The sequence below is a fragment of the Maniola hyperantus genome, chromosome 21 (assembly GCF_902806685.2).
Source record: "Maniola hyperantus chromosome 21, iAphHyp1.2, whole genome shotgun sequence".
NCBI classification, from domain to species: Eukaryota; Metazoa; Arthropoda; class Insecta; order Lepidoptera; family Nymphalidae; genus Maniola; species Maniola hyperantus.
Window position 1 is genome coordinate 6,749,931 of NC_048556.1, and position 27,023 is coordinate 6,776,953.

The 27,023-nt window shown below is 35.9% G+C and overlaps 2 protein-coding genes and 1 long non-coding RNA gene across 8 annotated transcripts; 1 reads left to right on the forward strand and 2 right to left on the reverse strand.

Annotated features, from left to right (window-relative positions):
* Nucleotides 1-459: 459 nt before the first annotated feature.
* On the reverse strand, nt 460-2,470 carry LOC138403828 (uncharacterized). The gene is made up of 4 exons (XR_011237984.1): nt 1,935-2,470; nt 1,605-1,721; nt 1,345-1,412; nt 460-762 (listed from the first exon to the last, which is right to left on the reverse strand). It is a non-coding gene; the product is annotated as an uncharacterized lncRNA (long non-coding RNA).
* Nucleotides 2,471-2,492: 22 nt separating this feature from the next.
* Nucleotides 2,493-7,452, forward strand: spn-D (spindle D). Of its 3 annotated transcripts, XM_034980281.2 has the most exons (7): nt 2,493-2,740; nt 3,454-3,584; nt 4,495-4,601; nt 4,847-5,013; nt 5,098-5,226; nt 5,663-5,854; nt 6,623-7,452. In XM_034980281.2, exons 1-7 carry the CDS (start codon nt 2,702-2,704, stop codon nt 6,653-6,655), a joined length of 798 nt encoding a protein of 265 aa, XP_034836172.1. In that variant the 5' UTR covers nt 2,493-2,701; the 3' UTR covers nt 6,656-7,452. The 3 variants fall into 3 exon arrangements, with proteins under 3 accessions (XP_034836172.1, XP_069361859.1, XP_034836173.1); XM_069505758.1 differs by lacking the exon at nt 5,098-5,226; XM_034980282.2 differs by lacking the exon at nt 3,454-3,584.
* Nucleotides 6,664-23,593, reverse strand: AnxB9 (Annexin B9). 4 transcript variants are annotated; one of them, XM_034980280.2, is made up of 8 exons: nt 23,438-23,593; nt 23,153-23,190; nt 21,263-21,439; nt 14,963-15,167; nt 11,099-11,328; nt 10,416-10,512; nt 9,614-9,795; nt 6,664-8,137 (listed from the first exon to the last, which is right to left on the reverse strand). In XM_034980280.2, exons 2-8 carry the CDS (start codon nt 23,180-23,182, stop codon nt 8,087-8,089), a joined length of 972 nt encoding a protein of 323 aa, XP_034836171.1. In that variant the 5' UTR covers nt 23,183-23,190; nt 23,438-23,593; the 3' UTR covers nt 6,664-8,086. The 4 variants fall into 4 exon arrangements, with proteins under 4 accessions (XP_034836171.1, XP_034836170.1, XP_034836169.1 ...); XM_034980279.2 differs by having other exon boundaries at nt 6,664-6,935; nt 23,438-23,581; XM_034980278.2 differs by having other exon boundaries at nt 6,664-7,099; nt 23,438-23,581.
* Between the last annotated feature and the right edge of the window lie 3,430 nt (nt 23,594-27,023).

Below are 27,023 nucleotides of genomic sequence, written 5' to 3' on the forward strand. Positions count from 1 at the left end.
TGTAATATAGTGTACGCATGTACGTGTGTACTGACAGATGTGTCCGTAGTGATCACAGATTAATAGGGATACTACGTATCAGATGGCTCACGGGCAAACAAATTTTGACACCCTTGAAATGCAGCCCGTGATTGGTCGATCATCTGTCAAACTCTATTTTGCTATTTCTCTACTAACCAATAGGATCAGATTATTTGAGCCAATAGCTTGGCAAGATATTTTTTTAAATTGCCTCCTTTGCGCGGCTCTGAATTCTAGTTTTGTATTTTAGACGATTTTTTTCCTGCAGCTTTAGCTTCTTGTATTTTGAAATTGTTTTATTAGGTACCTAAAGGGTTTTTTACTTAAATAACCTAAATTAATTGATTCTAAAAATAAAAAACACATTTTATTTCAAGACATTTATTTATTTTCTTTTAAATCTTTTAAAACCTTTATTAAATATCGATATGATTTGGCCCCTGATTAAGTAAGGATAAGAAATTTTTTTTTTCATCTTCTGTAAACCTTCTTTGTTTCTTCTTCTTTCCGCACAATCTTAATTGCATTGTGAGTATTTTTTTGGCAATTGGGTTCAATTTTTCCAATTTTTGATACACATTTTCACTGTCCAAGCTTTTTTATGTCTACGAATAAGGTTAAGAGTTTTTTGGGAAATCCTATATTTCTTGTAAAGATGTTTGCATTTTGGTGAAAGAACTTCAATTATTCTTTTAATGATTCTAGGATTCCTTCTCTTTTTAAGTGGCATGGTAGTGGAACCTGGAATTGCAAGAGTATTTATTATATATAATTACAATTGATATATTGGGTACCTATTATAAAAATTACATGTTTGATTTGATTTGCTCTAATAAGTATTTGCACTATGTGCATAATATGTTATGTATGTGCATATTAAAAATATAAATAAATCTTGTTTATAAAGTACTAGATGATGCCCGCGACTTCGTACGCATGGATTTAGATTCTTAAAAATCCTGTGGGAACTCTTTAATTTTCTGGGATAAAAAGTAAGCCTATGTCCTTCCCCGGGTTGCAACCTACCTCTGTACCAAATTTCGTCAAAATCGGTTGAACGGTTGAGCCGTGAGAAGCTAGCAGACAGACAGACAGACGGGACACACTTTCGCATTTATAAGATAAGTATGGATGGGTAACACACCGCGATTAATTTGTTAATTGTTATACACATTTAAATATCTCATTTAAGCTTAAAAACATAGTCTAGTAATAACTTATTTATGAAAATTTTGACCTGTAGTTAACACTGATCAATGAAAAGAGCAGATATCCTTATTCCTGTGGTTACTATATTAAGGCTATTAATAAATAGATGATTACCTGAGGAAATACTTTGTTGACAATCGAATATTCTTCTAATTTTCTTTTAAAAGTAGTGGGCAATCCTTCTAAAAAATAAGTTTAATGAGTACAAATAGGCAAACATCGATAAAAAAGTTTGATATAGTAAGTTATTTAAAACACTCCAAGGTTCTTTTATCTATCTCTTTTAGCTATCTTTCAAAGTTAGCAAAGAAACGACTTATTAGTAATATTATTATGAATATTGTTTCAAATAATAATAAATTATATTTTCTCACCTAAAAGCTCATTTTCACTTGCTGATTGTGATGTTTGCAGCTGTGTACAATAGTTGTGGTCATTATATATATTTTTGGAAGCATAATAATTATGATCAAGGTCAATCTTCTCTGATCCTGAAAGTAAATTAAATATTAATCATTTTAAAATTAAAGGCCAAAATTAGTGCTACACGGTGGTAAGATGATTCAGGCATAGAAATACATTTTCTTCGGTTTGGTTGTAAAATGTATGCTAAAGAAGGTTGTGATACATTGGACAAAACAACTGGACTGTGATTAGAGGAATGATATGAACAATATACAATACAAAAAGCCATGAAAACTTACTAGTACAAATTTCTTCAGAATCATGCAGTGGAATGGATGGAGTACCACTGAGGATCTCAGATTGCAGGAACAAAGTAGGAAATGCTGTTACTGCAAGACGAGATTTTTGTGTCACAAAACGCTTTTCAAAGTGCTTATGACACAATTGAGACTTATTTTTAAGATCTATTGTACTTTTACTTCGCAAAACATCACAATTTATATACTTAAGCCACTTTTTGAGTCTTTTGTCACACTGTGGAAACTTATGTAATATAGCGTCTTTTCGCGTACTGTTACAATCGGGAACACAGCACTTATAATACATTCCAATAAATTATATTGAAATAATGTACTATAATAACAATTGTTGCGAAGGGAACAGAAATGTACGGAAATAAATCGACGCAACCACCCTGCTCAACGCTTAACAACAATAACAAAATGGCGTCAGGCAGGCAGCAGGCAGTGAACGTGTGTTATTGTATCGTTCTGTGGTCGAATCTGTCAACTTCTATTTTGCTATTCGCATTTGTAAGGGAACGGAATTTGTATGGCCGTGAACCGCCCGTGGTAGTGATTATATTCTCTTTGGATGTGTCTAAAATAATAATATTTTGAATTTTGTTTGATTTTAAATTGGTGATTGGCGGCAAATCGTGCAATTTATATGTGGTTTATTATATACATATTATAATATATTACTTTTCTGAAAATAATTTTGTATAAAATCATAATATACTTTTGGGTATTACTCGAAATTCTACTAGTTGGCTCCTGCGAATAAAATGAGTTTTAAAATGTATAATGCAACTGAACTTTGGCAGGTAAATTTTTTATTCTACGTTACCCGACGTTATCTCTACTCAAGCGCTAATACCTATAGTACGTGACTAGGTCGATAATTGATATTATGGCAATCGGGGAGGTAAGGTAACGCCTTGCACAACCCCCTGTAAGTACAAAGTTTCAACATTGGCCCAGTGTCATATCAGGGAGACAGCATCAAGACCGGGAGCCGCAGCAGAAACAGCTGAAAACGGCAAGCGGCGCAAGTATGCCTCTTATCGAGAGTTACATTTTTGTTCCGTTTGCCATGGAGACCCTGGGGCCATGGAGTCTTAGTGCTAAAAAAAAATACGAGACATTTCTCACCGAGGCACCATTCCACGCGGGCATGATTTTTACAGTAATTAGTTAAGGCTAGCTTTAAGTTTTATTGTAATATTTATGTTGAAACAATGATGTGCGGATGTAAAGGCAGCAAGCAGATAGACAAACATTAATGTTTATAACCGGATTTATTACTTTTAACTAAGATATAATCAATTTTACGTGTTGTTTACTAGAAATGTTAATGTAAGTACCTACTTAGGTATTGTAATGTTGTCTCCCTGAAGCTGAATAACAGCAGAGATCAGTCTAGTTACCTACCAACTTAATTGACGACTTAACAAACTCACCTGTGTGAAGTTCTATCACAATAAGTTATATGAGTAGGTTCATTCGAAGATATGATAATACCTAATTTTATTTTTAGGTTGAAACAAGCTTACCTTCTATATCCACCTTTAGCCAAAGTCTTGATAAAGTTATTGGAAATGATGGACTGCAATTAGGATCACTTACAGAGTTATTAGGCTTGCCGGGAACTGGAAAAACTCAACTATGGTTCATAGCTTTGCATATTATTATTTTTTCTATTATATGTACAAAGGTTGTTTATACTCATTACTCACCTTAATATATTTGTTTTATAGCTTTTTCATTATAGTATAAAAGCATTATAACATAATATGCTTTCTATATTTTTGCTGTACAATTGAATCTACTTACCTACTTATTTTTTACCCTGGAAAATAACATTAGCTTATAAAGCCGTCTAGAACACTTCTCACCAGACACCAAAACATTTATCATTTTTATGAACAACTTCATTGTGTGGATTTTGGTTTTTCAAAATCCTTTAGGAACTCTTTGATTTTCCGGGATAAAAAGTAGTATTATGTGTTAATCCAGGGTATAATCTATCTACATTCCAATTTTTAGCCAAATCCGTCCAGTAGTTTTTGCGTAAAAGAGTAACAAACATACACACAAACTTTCGGCTTTATAATATTAAGTGTGTTGATGCCCGTAATTTCCTCCATGTGGATTTAGTTTTTTGTTTAATATTCTGCTGTGAGTGTGAATTGTGAGAACATTATGATTAAATGGGGAACTGTCTGATATAATTGTATGGACTCTACAAAACTGTGTTTTATGTTAGGCAGTGTTTAAATCTATTGTTTGTCTACCACCACTAACCTTTCTAAGGCTGAAATCTAGTCTTAGTAAAAAAGAGACAGATTTATGTAAGCAATATAGCGCTGTCTTGTTTTAACAGTGTCTTAAGTCTGAGCAAAGTCTAAGCATGCTCTATAGATTTCAGCATAAGATTTCGAAGTTGTGAAACTAATTTAAAAAGGTCTTACATATCTTATTGCTCATTTTACCATTACTTGTATAAATGGAAACCCCTTATATATTATTGTTTCATGCTTATTTAATACTATGCTTTTTCTAATAAGCTTACCTTTAGTTTACAGCTCTGTTGCTCAATTCAAATACCAAAAGTATTAGGAGGTTTATATTCTGAAGCACTTTATATAGACACTAATACAAACTTTACAATATGCAGATTTAAAGGTAAGATTTGTACACATGGTACTCATACATAATTATGTTGTTGATATCCATCTTCTGACTTATGTTTAGCTTTGTAAAAGACCACTTTTAGTGGTAAGGCAGCCTTTGCACCCAAGCTTATCTTCTTATTTTGCATGTATTATCTCTTATCATGTTTTCTTGAAAACTATCTAGTTACCTATAACTTGTTTTAGCTAGCAGCCATTAGATTCTAATTGATACATATAATATTCTGTATTTTATAGAAATTCTATTTGCGAGCTTAGCAAAGTGTCAAAGACTGCTGGAAACTTCAATATCAATTAATGAAGAGGAAGCATTAAAGAAATTGCATTGTGTTAATGCATTTGGGCTTGAAAAGTTTTGTGCATTTTTATACCAACTACCCAACTTTATCAAGAGTAGACCAAATGTAATAATAGTTTGTTTTGTATACTTACCTAATTAATTATTATGGATTGCAGTTTAGAAAGTATGTAGAGATTTTTGTTTTCAGATTAAAATTATAGTGATCGATTCAATAGCTTTTCCATTTAAAGAGGGTATATCATTAAAACAAAGAACTGGATTACTATACAGACTAATGGCAGATTTAAACAAATTGGCAGTAGAAAACCAAATTGCAGTATGGTCATCCTCTTAAATATTTTATCTTATGGCTAGGTACTATAATTGCTGAGACATAATACCGATTATATACATAAAATGGCTTTTAGTTTAGCTGTTACAATAACTATATTTAATCAAAAATACTGGCCCAATATACCTTGAGGCACTCCAGAAAAATTCTTGTTATTTTAGTGATGGTAGTTACAAAAGGTTTTCATTTAGTTTTCTAGCAGTGTTACTTTAAACATTCAGCCCCCAGCAGAATTCAGCAGAATTCTTGACGATTGCGATAGCCATGAAATGGTTATTCTTACACAATTGGGGGGCAGGTTAGGTCAGGTATTCATTTTTAAATGTTTAAAAGCAATTTTAGGATCGACAAGATCAAAAGCTGCACTCAAATCTTCCAATCAATTTTAAATTCATACAACAGTTCCATTTCTTATCTTTAGGTCGTAATTACAAATGAAATGGCTACAAGAATAGGTCTGTCATCTGGCGCTATAGTTGGGGCACTCGGCGATGCTTGGGCGCATCGATGTAACAAACGTCTGCTGCTGTCTGCGCCTGATCCACTTGCGAATATAAGATTAGCTGTGCTACTTAAAAGTAATAATGCTCCAGAGACTATTGGCAAATTTCAGGTAAGGATGCATTAGTAAATTTTTCTATTAAATATGATATCGGCGGTATTAATTTTCATTAGCTATTCTTCGATTTTATTCGTATTCACGAGGGCGAGTGGCTCATGCTTGTGTTTTTTCGTATCGGTATAAGTAAGGTAAAGTGTGTGCGTTTGCGAGCGCTTGCTCGCGACTAATTTGGTCCGACATGCACGCACACTTAAGGTATGATTCCGAACCACGCTGCACGCAGCAGTGCTGCCGCAACAGTGCTGTCGCGGCACTACTGGTCCCGTCTATAAGCTTACATGAGATTACACTCCGAACTATTTTCAGAATATTGCTGCCTAGCTCGGAATGTAATCTCATATAAGCTTATAGAGATTGTATAGGGACCAGTAGTGCCGCGACAGCACTATGCGGCAGCACTGCTGCGTGCAGCGTGGTTCGGAATCATACCTTTACGCAACGTCTGTGTATACGACGACGTAACCACAAGTAAAGTTTAGGACCTAACAAATTAATAGTACCTATAGGCTGCGACAGGTTGAGATGGCAGGCGGGGGAACGCCCCGCACACTCGCACGTCACCCGCGCTCGCAGAAGCGCGGGGGCTATGCGGGGCGTGCCGTCCCCGATTGCCATCTCGACCTGTCACCTACTATAGTTATGTAATTATTATGCTAAAAAGCCAAATATTTAAAATATTTTATATCGCAACAAAGCATTATTTTAATCACTTTAAAAACACTAATGATGATTTTAATTTAAAAAATCATGGCCTTTCAGATAACGCGCGAAGGCATTCGGGATATTGATTAAAAAGCGACTGGAACATACATAGTTTTATTAATAATGTATTCAAATATATAATAATACATCGTAAACAAAACTACAGCATCAATAAATCTCATTTTCACAAAAATATCAAGCTTTTATTTCTACAACATCTCAACAGTTATAATAATATAAAGGCAGTTTCATATCGGAACTTAGCTTTGCAAGTGCAATACAAACATTCTTACATTTTGAAGTCTTATTATGCTTTTTCTTAAGAAACAATAGCGAGTAACACCCGTTTGTAGTCTCCTTTCGTATCATCCTGCAAAATATTACATTCATATCTGTTATAGTACTATTTGTAAACATGCATTGCTTGGGAATATGTAAAAAAATAATTTATACGCAAACAATACATAAATTATTTTGCAGGACTTAAGCACAAAGTGTGACTAGTACTCTCTTGAAATCACCATCTAGATCGTCCTGTAAAGATATCGAAAACCAACACTGTAGCGGTTGCAAAAGTAACAAAAAAACGAAACTGGCCCATAATTTCTATTGATACATCACACAGCGTGCAATCGAGATTAGCATGAGATTACAATTCATATATTCAATCATCGTGTATTAATTTAATTAATATAACTTACAATAAACGTTTTAAAATGCAACAGTAAGTAAATCGTACCATTCAAAAAATGTAAATAGGGTACAGATTAAATAATCACACCAAACAGGTTATGCAAGGTAGCATGGCGCGTGTAAATGGTGTCTTTTATGTCTGTAGTAGGCTTAGTAAGCCATGGCAGACAGGAGATGACCGAGTGAACCATCAACCTCCTCCTGAAAAATGGCAACAACTACTTGTAAAAAAAGCATCCTCTAACTCGAGATATGTACCAGCCACCATGCACTCACGTCTAAAAGCTGTTATCTACTGTGCAAACAAAATGACATGACAATGAAAAAATAGGAAGCAAAATATACAGATCTTTATGAAATAAAATTTACACCCGACTTGGATAACCCAAGGTATGGCACACTGAAGACAAAATATTCTGTAATGTTTGTGATGAGTTTGAGACTTTTACTTGTACCTATGTGAAGGATTTATGTTTTAAGAAACCAAGATACACAATGCCTTATTTATGTAATAATATAACTTTCGTTAAAATGACTTCTTTTCGTATAATTTATTCAAACAATCCTCGTACCTTCTTAAAAGAAAGATAATAATAATTAGGTATTAATAATGAATTTGCCTATTTGTATTAAGTAAGTACCTATATCACTTTTTGGCAACTTTGGGACTGTGAATCTTGGCTTTTTATTTATAAAATATGTCATTGGGGCTTATTTTGTTTTCAGTGCTTGTGTACCCTAGCACTTAAGAGCCTAACAATTGACAAAAATAATTGAGAACAATAAAAACGAGGTGGTTCGTTGCGATCCTGATCATCCGTGAATAATCTAGTCAACAAGCGTCAGTAATGCCTTCTTGTAATCTCCGGAAGTGTCGCCCTGAAATCAAAATGTTTCACTATTCTAAAACGCCATTCGTTTGATATATTTTGTTATTTAAAGTCTGTATCAACTATATGTACACATAAGTACTTTACAATATTGGTTATGTGAAAGTAGGATTGCCAAAAGGGTGATTAAGTTTTAGTAAGTAGGTACCCGTTTTCAAACTGAAAACGTTGAGTCATTTGTGCAGTGTGTTTCTTATACAATTTATTCGGATCCAAACTAAACTGGACTGGCTTTTTGAATTGACTGAAATTTTCTATTATACAATGGATACATTTTAACAAAGCATGGCTACGAATATCTAGAAAAAAAAATTGTTTGTATCTATAAATTACAGCATTCTCAAAAGGGTGTCAGAAGGACTTGAGACTTGTTTGCTCTGAAAGTTGAATAGAAAGAAAACTGTCATAAATTAAATGGTTTTATCTTCATTGCATGCTTACAAAAGAGTGAAATAAAATATAAGATTTCGTAACAACAACCGTTTGTCGTCCTTCCTATATGGATAATACAAAATTGTATCTATCTAAGTTCGATTTTACATATATGAACATAAACCATAATGTACAAATCACAGGATAAATTAAAAACAGTTATATACAAATTATTGACAAATGTTAAAGAGAAAACACGTGGACTTCGAATCCCATGGCTGATCTCACTACTATAGAAAACCTTAATGAATATATATAAATAGATCTGTATACATTATTTGCCTTTGAGAAAGAAGATCCATGAACAAGTGAAGTAAATAATAATTAATTAGGTATACTTAATGAAAAAGAAACTGCTTTATAAATGGAAATGTTTTCTCATGCTGATTAAATATTGAAGCATTTTGTTACGAATTGTTTAAATCTTGTTTATATCATAGAAAGTATGGGTCAGCAATTTAAAAATTTTTTATTGTAAAAATGTAGGTTTTCCATGCTGTTATTTACGACACAACAAATAAGTACACATATAGCAAATGGATAATTCTGTTCTAATTTGACATCTAATTAATGTTAGGTAGTAGTACAAATATATGAAAAATACATCCATAATTATTATACTTATGCGTGAATAGTTTAGCACTTCGTGATAATAGATTATTGGTTAGTTTCCCCAATAAATATTTCATTGAATAAATAATAAAAATAGTAGACATAAATTGAACGAGTAGGTAAAATTTTTGGCGCAAGCTGATTTAGTCCATCAATACAAAAACACAAATATAAGGCAAATTACTTGTAAGAAATTTTTGTTGTGAAATCAATGTATTAACACTCCATAACATTATTTATTTGTATTAAGATCTTAACATCAAACGTTTTATGTTCGAAAGGAACTAGAGCAACCATACGCCGTGCAACATTTACTTCAACAATTCGGTAGTTAACTAGGTTAGGAACTTGTGAACTACTAAATTGTTCATAAGCATTAATAATATCAAGTTCCAAACAACAGCAAACACAAAATACTCACAGCGATCCATTCCTCCAAGGGTTTGCCGTATTTGTCGAGGAATGCCTGTTTGATATCCCCAAGGTCGATCTCCGAGCGACTGACTACGATTCTGATGAGGGTTTTATCGGTGGTGCCCATTCCCTTCATGGAGTAGTAGAGGCGCTCAGCGAAGAACCCAACTTTGCTCTTCACACATTTAACTATAAAAAATACAATAATCGTCAATAGTAAGATGGAGTCTCGTTTCGAATTCTAGCGTTGATTTAAGGTCAATCCTAAAAGCGTAGGTAGTACTTACCTGCTCGTAAATATTTATATTATAAAGTCTAAAAATCATGCAAAATTGTGCGAACAATGCTATTTGGGAAAAATAATTTTTAGTTGGGTAATTTTGTTTAGGTAATTAGTTTGTGGACGATTTATTACGATTATGACACATTTTAATTAGGTACCCCGTACCTACTTAAATACGTTTCAGTCGTGCATAGTTTTATATTCCCACTATTGAAACAACAAACAAATTACTACTTCCTTAGTTCAAAACCACTGACAAAATCAAGATAAAACATGGATAAAGCCTATTCCGTGACGCTGCATGACTCAGCGCGAGGTCACACACTGGACTTCCTATTCTAATTACATCCGACCTTGTGACGTCGTTAATGATTCAGACCTTAAGCCGTTTTCCTCCAAAAAATCATCACTTGAATCATCATCATATAACCAGTTAAAACATATTTTAAGATTTTATCCGAGAACTCTATGCTTCTTTTTTAATCTTTTGAGCGTCATCCAAAACTATTATAATTTTCAAACTTACCGATAGCAAGCATGCCCTTCTCTACGCTTCCAGAGAATTCCTTCTTGATTGACTCTTCAATGTCTTTGCCTGTTAACCCTTCAAATTCAGCGAACACCTGTAACGAAACAAAGACGTCATATTTAAAATTGTATTATTCTTGAATAAATTTTGTAGACATCTGCAGCTAGAATTAACTTTTTGTGCCTTAAGAGGAGTTATATGGCTTCAGTCTGACTCATGACATCAGGCTGACATCACGCCAACTTGTACTAATTTACAAAAGGCTCATGTTTAGTTCAAGGTCTACATATTTCGACGTCTTTGATCCATCCATGTGTTACAGTGCACGGCAGGAAATATTTGTACATCGAACTTCATTCTAAAGTTCTATGCCTACAATTTTTTTGCCGGGCACTGTAGCACACTGTAGGTGGGTATGTTACTAAAAGGTCTTGATTAATTAAACTCTAAACAAAACATAGACCGTTCTTCTTCTGATCTCTGAGCTGGTTTCCGCATTTAAACGTTTCCGTCTGTTGCGTGCATTGCCCCTTTCCGCCGAAGTCTTCACTCCAGCCAACATACATACAGATTTCAGCCAGTGTATAGCACAGCGTATAGCGCCTCCCACATAGCAGGTACAGCCTGCTTTCTCTATTGATAAACCTAAGAAAATCTGTTTAAAAGTATATTTGTCTCACCTGTCTTAACTGCTGGTAAGAGCGTGTGATAAGGATGGAATTGAAGACGGACTCTTCAGTGCCCCATTGGCCTTCTCCCGCTGCTGCTAAGGCTTCAGCGTCAGCTCTGGCGGCTCCTTCATCGACGCCCGCGTTCTCGTCACGGTTGGCCATGCATAGCGATACGCAGAGCCGTTTGAAGTGGCCTGATGTGTCTCCCTTGAGATCGGATTCTAGGCTCTTTCCGTATACTGTGGTAGATAAAAAGATTTCTTGTTATTGCAAACCGTTTTCGATTGAAATTAGGATCCATTATGATTTTAAGCTTATTTCGTGGTGGTGACGATTATGATGATGATGATTTGATGGTTTTTAGGGTTCCGTACCTCAAAAGGAAAAACGGAACCCTTGTAGGATCATTTTGTTGTCTGTCTGTCTGTCTGTCGGTCTGTCAAGAAACCTACAAGGTACTTCCCGTTGACCTAGAATCATGAATTTTGGCAGGTAGGTAGGTCTCATAGCAGACATTCGGGGAAAAATCTGAAAACCGTGAATTTGTGGTTACATCACACAAAAAAAATTAAATTGTGGTCATGGTCAAATATTGCTATTTTCAACTTTCGAAGTAAGATAAGTATATCAAGTGGGGTATCATATGAAAGGGCTTCACTAGTGCATTCTAAAACAGATTTTTATTTATTTTTATGCATAATAGTTTTTGATTTAGAGCCTCAATAGCTCAACCGGTATAGGAGTGGACTGAAAACCGAAAGGTCGACGGTTCAAACCCCGCCCGTTGCACTATTGTCGTACCTACTCCTAGCACAAGCGTGACGCTTAATTGGAGAGGAAAGGGGAATATTAGTCATTAAAAAAATGGCTAATATTCTTTTTAAAAAAAAAATATCGTGCAAAAAGTCGAAAAAATACGACTGCAGTACGGAACCCTCAGTGCGCGAGCCTGACTCGCACTTGGCCGGTTTTTTATTTAATATCGGCAAATAAAAACCATCAAATTAATCGTGGTATGTACCCATACATATAAAAGGATTCATTGTTTTCTCAATAAAAGAAATTGCATAACAGCGGAGGGGAAATCCGTCTACCGAATGCCGTTAGAAATTCCAAATTGTATCCGTAGTTACAAACAAACTGTCGCAACTACTTGCCTACTCTTAAACTTTCACGCTAAGTTAGGATGTAGATCTTTGAGACATTTTTATGTTCAAAAACCAAACCTTTTTTACACCAGTTTGGTTCTCTCCTATGTTTTCCATAAAGATTCGTGTCTGACAAATGGACGTTACATTCTCATTGAAACCGTGAATACTAATGGAGCATGACGTAGTTGCATTACAACGTGACCTAATAACTCATGGCCGGTGTCGATTCATAAGAAATGCATAAGTAAAAATATTTGAGCAGAGCATATCAGCAAAACTAGCCTCCACTACAAAGAAATCACAAAATTCCTCACGTCACCTACGTGAGGAATAGCTTAACATTGTTTTGATTATGTTGATGTACCTATATTGAGGTGCATAAATACACGAATGAGTTCCGTTCTATTCACATGTTCTTGGTGCAACACATTCTTTCTCATTGAATAATGTAATATGAAATCGACAAACCGTTTTGCATACCTATTATAAAACTTAGTAAACGTGCATGCCGTGGACCATTCAATCGCTTGATAGAGACATATAACTCATAGCTGTATGCACAGAAAATTTAGCTATATGAGGCATATTAGGTACATTTATCAAAATAGGTAGGTAGCTATGTTTATGCCAAATCAGTAAACCTTTTGTATGCACAACTCCATGTGGTTTTTTGAGCAATGAGTTCATTCAACTATCTAATCTAAAAAAAAATTCAAAAAAAATAAAAACCGACTTCAATAACCACCAATTAAATTATTTTTTACTTTTTAGTGTTGGTGGTTATTGAAGTCGGTTTTTTTTTTTGAAATTTTTTTATTTCACAATTTTTAGTGGCCCCATCATACTAAAATATAATATGCCTGGTTAAAAACCTACTGTTTTAAAGAATCATTATAAATCGGTTCATATTTGGCGAAGAAATCGCGTAACAAACATACAAAAAGACATACATTCAAATTGAGAACCTCCTCCTTTTTTCAAGTCGGTTAAAAATATACTATGCCTGGTTAAAACCCCTAATTGATCGCGAGCAATTTACTCTTATTAATTGAGGAGTTCCGTTCTCCATCTCCGAAGATATTCATCAGATCTTTACCAAATTAAAATGGGACCACCTCGGAAGTATGTCCTACAAAACAAAAGAAGAATCATCAAAATCGGTTCATAATTGACGGAGTAATCGCGTAACAAACACACAAAAAAAAAATTAAAAAAAAAAACATACTACAGTCGAATTGATAACCTCCTTTTTTTGAAGTCGGTTAAAAATTAGCCTGTACTGTCCCACGTCTGGGCAAAGACCTCCCTCCGATCTTTTTTTTTCATTCAACTCCCAAGGTCAAATTAATATTCAAACTAGCGGCACCAACCGTTCCGTATCACGTAGGAATTAGGATATTCTAACCACTTTTATTCTCAATCTTTTTTTACTTGATTGCTTTGAAATAATTTTAACTATGCCAAATAAGTAAAACTTTTATATGCAGCAGTCTTTTGAAAATATTCAGTCCATTGGATTGTTTGCGCAATGAGTCCATTCAACCATCAAGGTCAAATTAATATTCAAACTAGTGACACCAACCGTTCTGAATCACGTAGGATATCCTGACTAGGTACTTTTATTTCTAATATTATTCAACTTTCTTATTATTTGACTAGCTTATGAACCCCTTAGGGGTTGAATTTTCAAAAGTCCTTTCCTAGCGGATGTCTACATCATAATAGCATGCCAAATTTTAGCCCGATCCGTCCAGTTGTTTGAGCTGTGCATTGATAGATCAGTCAGTCAGTCAGCCTTTCCTTTTATACCTATATTTTGAGATTTATAATCGCTTCGACTAGGTATTCGAATTATTCGGTAGGTACATCATAAAGTAACTAAACCCGACTCGGTAATAAGTTAAGAGATAAGAAATTACATAGGTAGGTATGCAAAATTAAAACGGTCGCTTTTTCTCAACCTTTCCTTATCGAAACATAACATGAACCGATATTTTTACAGCAACTCATTTGTGTATCATACTTTCAATTAACCTATTTTGGTTTGTAATGATAAATAATGCACTTTACAGAGAATACATTGTAGGTACAGAATACAGATGTCCAATATGTAATCGTACTTTTCGTTGTGTAACACAACTAAATATAATAATTATGTATGAGAACATTCAGATGGATTGTTAAAAATAAAGGTCATGACCATGAGCATTGAGCATAACCGTTACTTTACAAGGGTTTAGGTTATGTTAGGTATCTATTTGTATTTCTAATTGGACCCGTCCAGATTGGACGGCTACTTAGACCCCTTTCACCCATTACACACGATCTACTAGTTGCCCGGCAACTCGGTCGACGGCGACCGTTAGAATTTGTAATTTATATGGAAGTCGCCGTGTGTACCTATATGCGCACGGAGTCGCCTCCGACTTCGTGCCGACGAAGATTTTCAAAATGGAGGTTATTTTTTTTATATCGGGCTGTTTGCGAATAGTGTTAAATGGTTACCAGATTCAGTACTGATGCGTTAGGCTGTTTGCAAACAGTAGATGGTGATGGGAGAGTCAGAATTTACTGGCTGAGTTTGTTGTGGGTTTCTAAGAATCCTACACGCGTTCGGAACCCTCGTAAAGCTGACGAAAATAGTTATACCTAACCTAACCCCCAACTTCACCACAATAAAAAATAGTAATTAATGATTTAAAAGAAGAATGTAGGTACTCACATTGTTCGTAGAAAGCAGAGATGGTGCGGATACCGTAGTTCGATAGGGTGCATAGGATCTCGATGATGGCTTCTTCATCAGTACCCAGCCCGGCAACTGCGTCGTGCAATTCCTTGGCGTAGAAGTGAGGTAGAGGGGTCATAAGAGCTACAATGACGTTTTCGAGGTTGCCCGTGAGTTCGCTCTTCAATTCGCTGATGAGGTCCTGTTAGAAAAAAACCAATTTTTTTAGTTGTTTAGTAGTTAAGGTAAATCAGTTCGTCTAAATCTCCTCAGTAAGCTTAAAAAATAACATATCTAAAGGATGTCAATCATGCATCGCAGAGTCGCATAGGTCTATAAGGATAAGTATGATTTTCAATGCCAAATGACGTCGCGAATAAATAGCTTCACAGTGAGTATCTCATAGGTAGGTACATTATATTATATGTATTTATATTTTTCATATATTATGTATATAATTATTTATGATAAGTATAATTATTGTATATAAGTTGATTTGGGTATTTATTATAAGATATTTATGTAGTTTATTAGATTCTAGTACCGTAGACCTATTCCACTTCTTGATACGCCTTACTCACAACCTTGAATGGGAAGCTGGAAGAAATCTCTGTTTAGAGATAAGCATTTCCGATGTAACTTAATTTATTATTACTTTGTAACTACAATTTTTGGTACATGAATAATAAAAATAAAATAAATAAATACATTATACCAGACAAATTATTATCAGTAACTTTTTCTATTCATGAAGCATACCATAGCTTCAACGGGATCTATCTATACTCCGTTTTTTAACCAAATCGAGGTATATCCGCGTATTCGCTCACGTGGTAATCGTGGAATTAGGTAGAATTTTTAAAAATCTCATGGGAACTCAATGATTTTCCGGGACAAATAGCAGTATATGTCTATCGTTGGGATGTACCTAAGCTATCTATATCTATATCGCTATCTATATCGTTTTCTGCCAAGAAGTCCCCTTTTACACTGCCTCTTCTCTTTCAGAGCACTCCCCTCACACCTTCCAACAGCATTGGGATCCTTGGAGTCCACATTTCGAGCGAGGTTCAATTCCGCGATCATTTGGAAAGCAAGGCCAAATTAGCCTCCAAAAAGCTTGGGGTGCTCAACAGAGCAAAGCGGTACTTCGCGCCCGAGCATAGGCTCCTACTCTATAAGGCGCAAGTCCGCCCTCACATGGAGTACTGCTCCCACCTTTGGGCTGGAGCACCCCAGTACCAACTCCTTCCATTTGATCGGATCCAAAGGCGGGCTGTTCGACTTGTGGACGATCCCAAACTAACCGGCTCGTTGGAAAGCCTGGAGCACCGCAGAGACGTTAGCTCTCTATGCGTGTTCTATCGCCTGTATAATGGGGAGTGCTCTGAAGAGCTTTTTGACCTCATTCCATCCTCTTTTTTCTACAACCGCACCGCGCGCCACCGTAAGGAATTTCACCCTCACCATCTGGGTGTCTGGTGCACTTCGACCGTCCGCTGCGCCAGATCCTTCTTTCCACGCACGTGCAAACTGTGGAACCAACTCCCATCGGCGGTGTTCCCACTAGATTATAACATGGGGCTATTCAAGGGGCGGACCAACAAATTCCTAAAAGGCCGGCAACGCATCGGCGGCTCCTCTGGTGCTGCAAATGTTCATGGGCGGCGGTAATCACTTAACATCAGGTGACCCGCCTGCTCGCTTGCTCGCTATATCTATTAAAAAAAAAAAAAAAAAAAATCTCTGCACCTCGTCTAAATCGATTGAACAGATGAGCCGTGAAAAGCGGAAGACAAACTTTCGCATTTATAATATTAGTAGAAATAAAAAGAAAAGAAAAAGTGTTTATTTGGTGCCACAGAAGGTACACATTAAAAAATCACTCAAAATAAGATGCGTAGTGTGTGGTACCAAAATGGACTCCACTCAGCATTTGCTGCGCCTGTAGCGGGACCACAGGCACAGCGCTGGTCTTTCGTGGAGCCAGAGGTTTCGGGCAGTATAAAAAGAGTAAGTTTAAGTTTTAGTAGGTATGCATTAGATATGTACTTGTGTATCTATGAGTTAAAGTTATATACTACTGTTTGGGAGAAAAAAAATCAGCGTAGCGTATAGGTAGTTATCCTTAAAGTTTAAGCAGGACAATCCCAAAACCATTGCTCATGCCAGCAATATCGACCAGGTATTTTTATTACATGCTTGTGTTATCTCGGTTTACGCGACTATATGACTAAATTTAGATTTTCTATGTAGGTACTAGCTTGTAGTTGTAACACACCGTGTGCGCGAAGTGATTGAAAAGCTATTGAATCGCTAAAAATAAATGATGCGATCATAAGGTAAAACGATATTATTAGTTATTACGCTGCACTCCATATTTATAACAAAATGTGTAGGTACCTTGTAATTGTTATAAATAAACTATTATTTTATTACTACTACTAGACGTACCTACGTATCTAAACTTTCTCTAAGTATTTATTTTTTTACAGTTTTTATCGCTCAAACAATCCGATAAGTAAGTTAAGCAGTAAGCTATAAAAAATGATGGAGAGGTGTGCCGAACAGATAAATGTGACAAGAATTATTTTAAAAGGTACAGGCTACATAATATCTAATATATTATACCTAAATGTGAAAGTGTGTCTGTCTGCTACGTTTTCAAATTCAGCTTTTCACGGATCATCCTTTTGATAGATTTTGACGTTTGGTACTGAGATTAGCTCGCACCCTGGGGACGGACTTAGGCTCATTTTTGGCACTAGTTACTTAAATACATCGATGGGCACGGATAAATAGAGCTCGTTTAAGAAGCTGCAAGCATCACCTATTTGGAACAGAGCTTGCATTCCACAGACGGACATAGCCTACTCTTGATCCCGGAAAGTCAAGCAGTTCTCAAGGGATTTTAAAAACCTAAATCCGCGCGAACGAACGAACGTTACGGACATCATCTAGCACTCTGTGTAGTTAGTAAATGGCAATGACTGAATGGTATATTATGTAGTTTAAAAATATTTCAACACCTCTACCGAGTTAGTTCTTGTTGCACGCGTGCAGAAAATTGCGATAGTAGTAGGTGACAAACAAGTGAGTAAACAATGATAAGATAAGGCGCACCGGGCGACGAAAACATTATGAGACATTTTCTAGACGTGCGATTTCCATGATAAGCTTTTTAGGAATTCACATTGATAAAAAATTCTTAGGTTTATTATAAGTAACTTATTAATTAATTTATAACGATGCTTGCGTTTACACGCTTCTCTTAATATTTTTCAATAATATTATCGTAGAGGGGGATTCCAACATCAATGATATTATCCCATCTTTATCATATTATTCTAATGCATCAATTTAACTCCGTTTGCCTTTTGATGGTTTATGTTTATAACTGTCTGACTTGTTGAAAACACAAAACTCAAAAATAACCTACTAATTGACGTTGTTGGATATCAGATTAGTTTAAAATACACGTAGGTATAGGTAGATACTATATAAATACTTTGTAAAGTAGATGTTTCAAAGGTTTTAATTATCAAGCTCAAAGTTAATTCTTCATGATTCATAGCATCGAAGCCTTCATTGAACAATACTAGCAGTTATTTTCCTATTATCGTAATTCGTAACTACCTAACAGTGCTGACTCAGTTGTTATTGAGTAATTATTAAAAGGGATAAATATTAGGTAGGTATATTATTATTATCTACTGCTTATATTCTTCTTTGCTTGATAAGTTTTCCGTACACTTATGATTCTTTTTTCACTCATCTTTTGTACCTAATCTGGAAATGTAGACCGAATCACGGCAGTTTTAAAATGCGAGAACTAAAATTATTTACAGAGAAATACCTAATTGACATGTCCTCTAAAAATCCGTGAAACAGGTAGATGTACACCCCAAAAGTAAAAATTTTAAATAATTATAATCCACCTTTAAACAAATTAATCAATTTCATAATTCCACCACAATTCTACGACGACGATGCGACGCGACGCACGATCCAATAAAATTCTACAAGAGGTAAAGTTTGCAAGATGTAGGATGTGATCTTCGAATCGAAACTAATGATCCAATTTTGAAAATTCTTTGATTTCTTTCACTTATAGAAAACCATATTAGGAGAGTGCTTGGTGTATATACTATCTATATGGAAGAGTGACATAGGCAACTTTTTATACCGGAAAATCAAAGAGTTCCCACTGAATTTTTAAAAACCTAATTCCACGCGAACGAAGCCGCGGGCATCAGCTATAGTAGGCTATTTAAAATAAAAAAATGTCAAAAAAAGTCTTTTGATAAAGTATCTATAATCTATCTAACTTTGCCACGATTGTGAATAAATCGATAAGTATAAAAAAATTCAACGTGCCCATAGCTTTGCATTTAAGCACGTAATAGCTTCAATAGACCTATCGTATGCCAGACACATTATTCATTATTGCCCACAGTTATATTACCTAATGGACGAAATGATTCACCAACTCAAGTCTCAAGCTGTGCAACGAAATTGACTCAATTGTGTTCTTATAAAAGTCTAAAATGTCGCCAAGATAATTTAGGCTTCTTGAAATAGTCTCACATTTATGAGAAACAAGCGTATGCCCGCGACTTCGTCCGCGTGGACTACACAAATTTAACCCCCTATTTTACCCTCTTAGGGGTTGAATTTTCAAAAATCTTTTCTTAGCGGATGTCTTCAGCCTGATCCGTCCAGTAAGTAGTTTGAGCTGTGCGTTGATAGATCAGTCAGCTTTTCCTTTTATATAGAATTAGCTTATGCTCGCGACTTCGTCCGCGTGGACTACAAGAATTTCAAACCCGTAATTTACCTCCTTAGGGGTTGGATTTTAAAAACCAAACACTAAACAAAAACAGGATGGGTAGATACCTGGTGCAAGTAAAACGTAAATATAATAACGATACCAAATATCCAATGTACCTACCTATCTACCTATTTCGGCCTAGTTAATGTACTTTAACATCAAAATCGATTTAATGATAGGTACTTGATATCCTACCAGCTATACGCCTACGTAAGTGTGGGTCCTCGTTTAGACTTTAGTATTACAAACTAGGGGAAGTTTTAGATTACTATGGGTTGCAGCAACCCTCTTTTACGTGAAAGTTGTAAAGTTTGAAAGAACTATACAATTGTATATTTATTTTAAAAGTATCAAATAGCCACTGCACTGCAGGCAAATGGACATTTACTGAGGTCACAACTTACTATCTAGGTCTTACAGTTCGTCGACACGTGAGTTGTGACACCTAATACGTGTATGGCGTGCATTCCAGAAAGACAAGAATGCGCTGCTGATTGCCGTATACTGACCTAGCTATTAAAAAGTGTATTTGAATAAAAAATTGGTATTTTTATTTTGTTTTATTTTTATTTTATTTTAGCCAATAGCTGTCAATTAACAGAGACCAACTGACACCATTGAGGTAGGATCACGTAGTACTATTTCTACTACGTGGCAGTGGCAAATCGCTGGTTTACACATTATAACCTTTGAATCCGATCAAAAGTAAACTTTTTACTTGCAATAATGTTATTAAATGCGATTATAAAAAATAACATTATGTTATGTTAGTTGTTACTGATAGTTTATCGGCAGTAACGGACGGGTTAATGCACTATTAATTTAAAAAATATGAAGGTCATCGAATAAACTATTAAACAAGTTCCATTGAAAGTAGGCAGACTATTAGGAAGCTAACTTATGCTCGCGACTTCGTTCGCGTGGACTACGCAAACTACAAACCCTAGTTTTACCCCGTTAGGAGTTGAATTTTTAAAAATGCTCTCTTAGCGGACGTTTATGTCATAATATCCGTCCAGTAGTTTGAGCTGCGCGTTGATAGATAGATCAGTCAATCACAGTGATGGTCAATCAGTCTATAACAGCCACAACACAATTATTAAACTTCTGTGCTACAGTAGCCGGCAGGAAATATTGTACCTACCTACATCAAATGCGGTTTCAGCTTCGTGGAGCGAGCGTGTCTCTGTCAATCACACCTACGTGACGTGTTTCCGGTCTCAACGACAGAGACAACGTTCTACGAAACCGCTATCTCTTTCTAAAGGTCGATATACAATATTTTCTCGGCTACTATAGCTCTCTTGATATGCTCAATATCAAAATAAAGATTCATTCAAGAAAATCCAGTACTAAACTGGTTCATTGTACGGTAAGGAGACAAAAACCGGTACCTCCTACCTAGGTAGTAAAATTTTAACTTTGTTAAGTAGTTAGATACTATCTACGGTATTTATGTATCTTACCTTTCCAAAGTTAGTCTTGAAGGTTTCAGCGATCTCTAGACGCTGAACAATGCCGCGACGGCAGAGGACGTCGATGATTGCCTTTTCATCGGTGCCAAACCCTTTCATCGCCTTGCGAAGGGTTTCGGCATCCGCGACCGGGTCGAAGGGGTCCGCGGGGTATACCGTGGGGGTACACTGTCAAGATAAAATGAAATCTATAAGGACTGAGGTGGCGGTTACTTCTAACAAAGCAAAAGGAACTTAAAACTCCTTGAAGATACAGCTGGGAAACGTTCAACCTAAGAATTCTAAAAAGTTAGGTAGGTGCATAGTAAAAATGGTTATCTGATGAGTATTTATAGGTCTACACACACACTATCCCAGTATTATAGAAATCAGATACATAATTTGACTGTGCTGCCAATTTTAAGCAAATCATACAAAATTAATTCCAAATATGACGAAGCATCCGTAGCAATATGCAATCCATTTTTTTGTATCTACAATAAAGCGCGCTGGGTGACCAGCGAACTTCTATACCAAATAGGAATTCGTTCTTACAAAATATACCTTTGAATATACCGTACACTTTTCAATTCGATGACTTTCCTCATTTAAAAGTTTTGTAAAAGTACACACATACAAGTAAAATGGTAGCTCATCTGTATGGCGCTAATCGATTGCATTTTCTTAGCAAATCAAAAACCCTTATGAGGTTCTTGTACATATTAACTAGAGTATGTAGTTTTAGGAACTTTTCTGTCTACCCTCAACTGAAGGCTTTAAATTAATTATTATTAATTACTGAGACATATTACTGCCTAGTCGTCCCCTAAACATCTTTTATTATTTTGGTGGTAAGTATAGCGCATTATAAAATAAGCGTTTCTGAGGATCAATTCACAACCGAGTTGAGTAACTATCTAACAAAAGAGATATCAGAAATTGTAACACACTTTGAATAAAAACTGAATTTTTTGTGTTCAAATAATGTCAAAATCATGTTTGCTCTAACCTAACCAACAAGTTTCACGCATAGCTGGAGTGGAAAGCAGAAAAGTGAATGTAAAATTGCACCGAATCACTCCTATATTTCTATAAGTAATACCTACTATAGTGAGAGATAGTAGTTTACAGCTATTCAAGTATATTAATAGTTTTCAGTAACTGGAAAGGGAGGGGCCCTTGCGTGACACAGCCCGACGAAAATCGTAGGTACTGTATGTCACCAATTACTTATCTATTAGGCAGAAAAAGACTTATGGATCGTTATTTAAGTAAATGTACTTATTTATTTTCCCACTTTATAAAATCTTATCGAGTACCTACGTCCTACACACAATACAAACATGTTAACGTATTAGGTGGGTAGGTAGGTACAATTGAGCTACATTTTTTGAACGTTGTAGTTACCATTTACAACAATGGCCTTTATCGTAATGATGATAGGTAGGTACCTAATCTCAATTTTGCGCTAGCCCTACTGGGTTCAAATAAACGGTAGGTATTTTAAATTGATTGGGCCGTATTAAAAAATTCAATATATTTTTACAAAATCATGCGCTTTTTATAAACTAAACTTTAACAACACTATTTTTGTTCTACCCACATAAAGGAAAAGTTAAATAGGTAGGTACCACCCATGGATGATACCACTTGTAAAATTACATAATGAAACCACATAGGGAATATGCCTCACTAGTTAGGTACTTAAGTAATTAAAGTAGATACAGGTGCCTAATTTTCTCACTTTAATTTAACCTGTTTATGCATTACCTACATCTGTACATAGTAAAACTCGCTATAGCAGTAACCTTGCCCGGAAAAGATGACATCATCTCGTGAGAATCGATACAGCTAGCTGCTAGGTGCCTATACAAATATTTTACAAGTAGGAGGAAAACTTACCTTGTACGGGTAATACTGCTGTCCGGACATGATGAATCCTATAACAAAAGACAAAGGGGTGTTAAAACATGTAAAACAAGCACTGGAACGCCTAAACTCCTACTAAAAATAAACTACAACCACGAGAACCGGCTTTTTGCATGCATACACGAATGCCGCCTCGAAAATGTTGATTCACGTGATGTACGAAAAATAAGTTCGTATTTTTTAAACGATCACTGTACAACAACTAAATATTGCTCGTAATTATGATTAGTGCACGGGAAATTGATAGAAAATACGTACTTTTATTTTATTCTTGCGACACACCCAAAGCACTACTAGACGAATTCCGAAATAAACACGACGAGCGTACTCGGTGAGGTCGGTTGGATTCGTGGCGTTTTTGTTCGCCCTCTCACTCACAGTGTCAGCTGAGAGCTTGCAAACCTTTGGTTCAAATTTAAAGCACGTAAATTAGTTTGTGCTATCGAATTATACTTATTACTATTTTCCATTCATAGTATAGTGCATTCAAAATAAGCTGGCGTGATTCCACTTGAGGCCGTCATTAGCAATAACAAGGATTAAGTCGTGGCGGGTGAATTCTTTGTAAACACTTTCGCGTTTCAATCGGTTTTGATACTTTCCCTATCTTATCTTCTTTTTAATAACATAAGCAAATTGAAATACCACTTAGTTGTTTTTTAAACTTCGAAGAGTTCAGTTAGTTAATTCAGTGGAAATTCGTCTTTCGATATGCCTCGTCCAATGGGTGAAATCACCTTCCACAGTGCCATGTGAAAATAATAAAGACGATATTCTGAATGTACCTATTCAACAAACATGTAAGTCGTGATGCACAAATAATTCTCTTGAACGTATTTATTAATTATTTTAATTTAATTGCAGTTGTAAGTGAGAAAGATGCTCTGAAAGAAACTTCCCGCTTGACATATTTACATATCTTATGAATATTCAAAAGTATCAACACTGGTTAGTTTGCAACAAAATAGATAAGGTCGAACCGGCTCCTTTAGAAATGAATGGGCTCTATGAGTGTTTGGTTTACTACCCCTGTTGTTTACGTTAAAATGGAAACACGCCAGCTTATTTTGAATGCATTATAACTTGACGAGTAAGTAATATGCTGACTTATTTGGCGTAAAATAACTGTATTTTTACTTACCACCTGGTGATTTCCCAGTCACCTAACTTTCCAGACCTAACTTGTCACCAAATAAAAAAATGATGTAAGTAGGCACATATTATACCTTTACGATTACGATTCGACTGCGTTACATTTGAACGGTTATGCCCTCTTAATACTATCTATCACTAAGCGTTAGCGACATAGCGTTAAAGTTGTCTGGAAGAGATCGCTATGTAGCGATAAGACCGCCTTTTTGTACCCACATTTTAAGTTTTCTTTTTTTGTAACTTGTTATTTGTGTTTTGTGGTGCAATAAATGCTAGGTGTTCTATGGATGTTCAAAAATATTTTTGATGCTTCATCAATTCAAATCATTAAAGTACTTCGCATATAAGTAAACCATAGATCTAGAAGTGACCTATATACCAAGCAAGGTAAGATATAAAAGCTAAAAACTATGGCCACAAACTTTTGGTTCCAATTTTCCAACAATTCAACAAATGAATGAATGAAAATGCATAAGTGTTGCGCGCCCCTAGTCCACGTAATCGCGATGATGTCACCGTGCGGCCCGGCCGGCGTCGCTACGGCCCGCGCGGTGCCGAACGCCGGTGCCGGCATGCGGCAAGACGCGCGGGCGGGAAGTAGGAACCATACGCTTTCGCTTCACAACAGCCTTCTGTAGGTACTAGGAATAGGTTTACTTCAATACAAACTTACTACCCGGTACAGCTTGAACTAAATAACCGCTAGATACCTACTTTCCTGGATGAATTTGAGAAAATTGAGGAATGGACATCGATGTACCTATACCTAATGGATAATATTATATTATTACCTAGATAAGGTTTGGAAGTTGGAGTTCGGGTTGTTATTCTAAGTTGGAATTATATAAAGCGCGGTCCAGCTAGGTGATTCTCTAACTCAGTGTCTAACACTAAATGATAGCCACCGAGGTTGGTTGGTTCTACATTGCTGCTTCACTGGGTGATATTAAAATATTGTTTCGTAGAAAACCTTCAACGGATTAAAAAATGAGCTCGGTAGCTATCATTCAGTGTTAGAAACTGAGTTAGCGAATTACCTTGCGGGCGACGCGCGGTGTGCTTGGGGGGTGATCTGTGGCCTGCACACTTGATGAAAATCTAGGCTTAAAACGCTGGCTGGGTGGCTGGCTTCGAGGGGGATACGTAGGTACCTAAACGCATTTCCCAGCTATAAAAAAGGTGCGGGTGCGGTAGGTATTACCATAGAATAATGTCTGTAAGTTACCTACCTTGCCTATAATTTGGTAAGTAGGTAGGTACACAATTTCACCTAAAAGCACTAGGCACTCATCACTCATGTCGTAGACTAAAAGCAAAAGGTAGGTATTCAGCCGCTTCATCCATTGTGGAATAGGAAATTGGATTAGGTAAGCAGTAGATATTACATAGATTTGATAGATGTCTTTTGTCTTTTATGGGGCTACTAGATGATGCCCGCGACTTCGTCCGCGTGTATTTAGGTTTTTGAAAATCCCGTGGGAACTCTTTAATTTTCCGGAATAGAAAAAGTAGCCTATGTCCTTCCCCGGGATACAAACTATCTCTGTACCAAATTTCGTCAAAATCGGTTGAAAGGTTGAGCCGTGAAAAGCTAGCAGACAGACAGACAGACACACATTTCGCAATTATAATATTAGTATGGATTAGAGAAATTAATAGAGAGATAGCCAGCGCGTGCCAGCCCTTCGTTATTTCGTTATAAAATCTGAAAGTTTCTCTGCGTATTGTCCCCAACTCAGGGAGGAACGTTTGTTTGGATGTTTGATTAGATCATGGTGGCTACTGGTTTTAGTAGATAACTAAATTTTCTTGTAATTTTTATTCTGGTGGTTAAGAAGGGCTCAACAAGACAAGCAAATGAAAAGGAAGCGATCCTCATTACCATTGTTTGATGGCTTTTACATACATCCCCTCGTACATCAAGGTGGTAACCCTAACATAGTTTGTAAGACAAGCGTAATAAATAACCGACATTGATCTTATTCACGATCATTAGATCATCAGTAGACGGAACCTTGTGATTCACAACATAAACTGTTGTGACTTTAGTAATAAAATCGGACGACGCGACGTGACGTATTATAGTGTTGTTTGGAAACTGTATTACGTGGAAACTACAAAGTGCAATAATAGATGACTAATGAGTATTTTTATAATGCTGGCTTTATCATTTATCATAGTCCATAGACGAGTCTACTTTCAAGAGAATCACGGACTCATTTTCAGTCTCAGGTTCGATTCCAGTAGGTATACGCAAATTGAAGTTTATATTCTTATAATACTACCTACTCAAATGACCTAATAAGTCCTATACCTATTACCTATACTTATTTCATAGTAGGTATTGCTGCAACCTACCCATTCTGTTTCTTCAACTTAGCTTTGTCTCAGCTCCCACAGCTAGGTGGGGTCCGCTTTCCTACATTTTGCAGCCTCACCGTTTATCCGGTCTTTCACGGTCGTTTATCCGATTTTTGTAAGGATTCCGTACCTCAAAAGGAAAAAGAAACCCTTATAGGATCATTTCGTTGTCTGTCTGTCGTGTCTGCCAAGAAACTCATGGGGTACTTCCCGTTGACCTAGAATCATGAAATTTGTGCAGATAGAAAGGTCTTATAGAACATCGTAAGGGGGAAAATGTGCAAACCGTGAATTTGTGGTTACGGCAAAAAAAATATTAAAATGTGTTCAT